This window comes from Antrostomus carolinensis, unplaced genomic scaffold (assembly GCF_000700745.2).
Source record: "Antrostomus carolinensis isolate BGI_N321 unplaced genomic scaffold, ASM70074v2 scaffold50661, whole genome shotgun sequence".
NCBI classification, from domain to species: domain Eukaryota; kingdom Metazoa; phylum Chordata; class Aves; order Caprimulgiformes; family Caprimulgidae; genus Antrostomus; species Antrostomus carolinensis.
In genome coordinates this window covers 1,407-6,516 of record NW_010293009.1, presented here as the reverse complement: position 1 = coordinate 6,516, position 5,110 = coordinate 1,407, and the positions used below count along the sequence as shown (strand labels likewise).

General features: G+C 35.2%; 1 protein-coding gene across 1 annotated transcript; it reads right to left on the bottom strand.

Annotated features, from left to right (window-relative positions):
• Positions 1-1,813: 1,813 nt before the first annotated feature.
• On the bottom strand, positions 1,814-3,465 carry LOC104532045 (methionine adenosyltransferase 2 subunit beta-like; the record flags this gene model as incomplete). The annotated part of the gene is made up of 3 exons (XM_010177134.1): positions 1,814-1,966; positions 2,255-2,369; positions 3,271-3,465. Coding segments are annotated over 3 exons (463 nt in total), but the record flags the coding sequence as incomplete, so codon positions are not given.
• Between the last annotated feature and the right edge of the window lie 1,645 nt (positions 3,466-5,110).

Sequence of the window (5,110 nt, the reverse complement as noted above, 5' to 3'; positions counted from 1 at the left end):
ACCTACTGAATTTTTTTTAGTTTTACAAGCCTGAGTACTAAACATAACTCATATCTCCTCCTAACAGAAGTAAAACATATTTAAAAAAAAATAAACAAAACCCCCAAATTATTAGTGGAGATTCTTGCATTATACAATAGAAATGGATAGGGAAGTTCTTCACACAACTACAGGCATTTCACAGTATCACAGAATGGTAGGGGTTGGAAGGGACCGCTGAGGATCATCTAGTCCATTCCCCCTGCCAAAGCAGGTTCAGCTAGAGCAGGTTGCACAGGATCACAACCAGACGGGTTTTGAATATCTCCAGAGAAGGAGACTCCACAAACTCTCTGGGCAGCCTGTTCCAGTGCTCTAGCATCCTCACAGTAAAGAAGTTCTTCCTCATCTTTTGATAGACTGAATTCTACCTATACAATACTAACAAATTAGTGGTTGGAAGGCTAATACATGCAAAATGGTTATATTTGTACAAAGTAATAGAATTGACATTTTCAAGCATCTTACTCAGCACTCAAAATTCCTTGTGCTAACAACACTGCTGCTGGAACCCACTACTGCCTGACAGATCATGCTCAAAAAGGTTATGTCGCACTGGGGGAAGGATCTAGTCAGATACCCACACATACTTTAATTTGGTAAAGTCTTATTTTCATTATCAATATAAAAGAGGGAGCAAACAGCATCACAATCAAATTCAGAGATTATATTTAAGTAAGAGGTGAATAACCTTTTATTTAAATTGATTTTTACTTAAATAAGACTATTCCTATTGAATTATTTTTTAGAAAGTCTATTTCCTACTAGCAATGGCAAACCTATATTAAGGCCTGTCATTTTCAAATACAGTATATATTTACTTACTGAAAGACACTAATTTATCAATTGTTCAATTCTCTAGTTAGAACAGAACAGAATCACAGTGCAAGACTGACATATCAGAAGCCTCTTCTGCAAGTGCACTGAGATTATTTTCTTCAAATCCTTTGAGAAAATAGAAGTGCTTCTTTTCTCACAATCTGTGAATGGAAACTAGCAGCATACTAACTAGAAACAACCAAACCTCTCTTTTATACAATAAATAATTTTTAAATGCAAGGAAACATGTCCAGTCACAAGCTTTTTTCCCTTATTGAGTAGATTTTTTTAAGTTATCTTTGTGCATTTGAATGCAAACTTTCGTTAAGAAAATATGTAAATAATAAATAAAAAAATTAGTTGCTTAACAACAGAAATATGTTACTAACCCCTTAGAAAGTGTTTCAAGCAGTAATCTAATGTGTGTGGTAAGCTAAGTGGTAAAAAAAAAAATGGATGGCTTGATAGCTTATGTAATGAGAGCAAAACAGGAGATCAGCAAGAAACCAAAAGAGTAACAACAAATGCCTGTGATGATTTTATCTGCATTGTTATTGAATCATAAGTCTGTTTTTCCCTTTCAGTAAACATACATTTAGAACAATTGCAATGCATCCCCCTAAATAACAGCAGATATATATTAAGTGAGGTAAAGCTTGGGCCATTACAACGTATGATGATGTATTTGATCTTTCCTTAGAAGTACTGATTCACAGTAGACAAAGGCTTGTGAATGTCCATCAGCAGAGACCAGAAACACAAATGAAGATACAAACAAGACATAAAGCTTTAGTCAACCTATAAGCAATAGGAATTATGTGAGCAAGGAGACTAATCACATTCTTTTCTAAATCTTCTTTCCATGATTTTGCAACTTTACCACTGACTTATGACTCTATTAAGCTAATACACAACTAAGTAAGCCTCTATTAAAAATGTGTGAGTATATTCTTACCTTCATTATTTTCCAGGACTGCCTTTTCACCATCTAGTTTGGTTTTACCATACAAATTCAGGGGATTTGGTACATCGGACTCTTTATAAGGAGGGCTTGTTCCATCAAATACATAGTCTGTACTAATGTAGATAAGAAATGCTCCAACTCCAGCTAGGAAGAAAATGTTTATACATAGTCTATTTTAATTAACTTCTTGTTTGACATCCCAATAAACCTTTCGATAAATCTCCAAAGGACCTCATCTTCTAGCCCCATTCATTCCCACTGCTCTGTCTGTTCATGTAGGCATGCATGCTACCCTTACAGAAAATGGATCGATGGCACACTGATCACAGAAATGACATTCAACACTTTGAGCAACTTAATAGTATTCATGTCCCTGTATAAACAGATGCAGAATTTTAACAAGAAACCAAATCCATTAGATGGTCTCTTTACCTGCCTCTTTTGCCAAGTTCCCTGAAGCAGCCACATTGAGCTGAGAAGCAGCATCTGGTTGACTTTCTACAACATCTGGTCTTCTCTCAGCAGCACAATGCACTATAACATGAGGCTGGAAATTAAAGACTAATTTTAAACACCAAACGTTGTCAAGAGATTGCTGTTGCACACTAGCTCTAGTGATGAACTCCCTCAGGCAAAAAGGCATTTCACCAAGTTGTGAGGAGTAATAAAAGTAGTAGTATTATTTTTAATCATGGCATTTGGAGAAGCATGCTTTCCTTGAGAAGTACAACAGAACCATGCTGCTTCAAGATACAAAAAACCATGATCATTAATTTTGCCATTATGATCTTCAGTAGATTCAATTTTACAGCAAGATGAAAGTTGTTAAGGTTTTTTTCTTTTTAATTCTGTATAATAATATAAAATATATCAGTAACATATATATCACACAAACACACAATGGTATTTAAAAAACCCCAAATATTAGCCAAACTACTTTTAGATAAGCTATTTACACATGGCTTATTTGACACATGCAAGCTATTAACAAGACATTTAAAGCCACTTTATAGAATGGGACCCTACATAAAGTATTTCAGGTTTTATATATTTCCCTTGCAAGTTACACTGGAAAAAAAAATGAACTTCTTACTGCAGTACACACTAGACATACAGTTATTGCTGTTGTATTCAAATATTCTTCCACTTCAAAAGAACTGTTTCACATTACTATGTCAAGAGTACATTTATCACTGTAATAGTGCTGACACATACACCTGCTACCTGCAGTCTGTCTATGGTGATGATAGCAAAGTCCAGAACTATCTGTGTCTACAGAGCAAACTACACTCCAGGTGTGGCAGAATAGGCAGAGATAAGTTTTTCAGAGCTCTGCCAAAGCATTAGCCCCACTAAAGCCCCATGAACTCTGTATCAGAGCATCACTATCAAGTGATTATAGATGTATAAAGTACACTATCCATCCACTTCACACTCCAGAAACTTACCTGAAAATCATGGATAATGTCATGAACTGCAACAGAGTCCAAAAGATTAATCTGTTCAAATCTGGGCCGAGCTCTCCTGTATCCACAGCCAACTGCATTCCAATTATTTTCACTGAATTCTTTAAACACAGCTCTGCCAAGAAGTCCCGTAGCACCAGTAATCAAAACTCGCCTACTGGGAATATCAACATCTTCCTAGGGAAACGAGAACAGGAAAAGCTTTCTTGCTACTATTATTTATTACTTTTTTTTTTTTTTTCTTAAGAAGTATGCAAGGCTACAGTCCATGCTACCGTATTAAATAACTTTCCTTGCCACAGGAGTGTTTTGGAGCATCTCATGAAACACAAACATCTGGGAGCACTGATACTGTACCTAGTCAAATATTTAAATATGTTTTTGAAGATAATGAAAACAAAACTTAAATGGGAAACTTATTTATTTCCACAACAAGAGAGGAAACCAAACCAAACCACTAATGAAGACAGAATTTTAAGTTCATTCAAAATTCATCATTATTCAACACAATAGTCTAATAAGTAAAACCAAGATACAGCTCTCTTCTCAGTTTTACAAAATGCATCTGAAAGTGATCTGAAAATTTAAACTCTCAATCTACACAACACACGAAAGCTCTACTTCAGCTACCGCACATTTCAGTACTGGACAGTTGTGTATATCAATTCACAAAGTTCATTCCTCTCCACCACTCACTAATCAAGTTTTCAAGACAGCAAATTTAAGATTCATGTCTGTCTGTGCAATCTTTATTTTTATTTCATGCTTTTGTTATGCATGGATTGTGTTAAAGAGCCTGCTACGAAACAAAACAAAAGCATATGCTTACATGCCAGCACAGAACAAAACTTCAGGTGTGCAGAGCCCACAAATCTTGGATTTCCTGGTCACTTTATACACAAGAACAATTTGTGACAATTGACTATAATTCTGTAAATGCTCTCTACTATGCAGTTCAAATAGCCCAGTCACTTCTGAGTGTTCTTACATTTTCAGCATTGTAACAGACTGCTACTTTTTGATTACAGCACAGGAAGCAACAGAAATCGCTTCCAAATTACTGTCCGTCTTTCACCCTCAAAATTAAAAAGCTTTTGTTCCATAAGGGTATATGCAGAGATGCACCATGGAAACAGCCTATCCTAAAACAACTGCTTAAAGTTCCTAGAATAACTAGTATGTTTTCTCAACTCTAAATATTCAGCCAAAGAATGACTTACTTCCATCAGTACTGGATACAAATTTTTCTGAAAAAAGTTTTCTGAAACTGACAAACAATAGCAAGTGATATTTTAAAAAGTTACCTTTTTATCTTTACGGTCAATTTGACCTCAGAACACAAGTTTATTTACAATTTTTAAGGCTCCCACATTTCTCTGAAAAGCACTGTTTTCTTATTTTGTTATGTACTTTTTTATATTAGCAAAGTCTGGCTAGAGGGTCATAGGACAGATTATCACTTCTATAACCAGAGGGTACCCACTAGTAAATATGAAAGACCTGATACAGTAAAGAGCTGAAAGGTTCTCTAAAAATATCACAGAGTATCTTTAATTGAAGTAGAAAGTGCTCAACAGGAAGCGATGTGTCATTTATAAAATCTGACATTTTTAAGTATCATTCACCTAAGTTTGTTTACTCTACGCATCATAAAGGGGATATTACATTAGCAGCACAGTTTGAACTGAACACAATCACAGCTTACAGTTGCCATCCTGTTGCTCTTGTCTGCAGGACTGATTAATTTTAGCTGCTTGTTTCTGAGAAACCAAGATAAGTGATAGATGTTTCCCATAAATTTGAGATAAAAGGACCAGTTTAA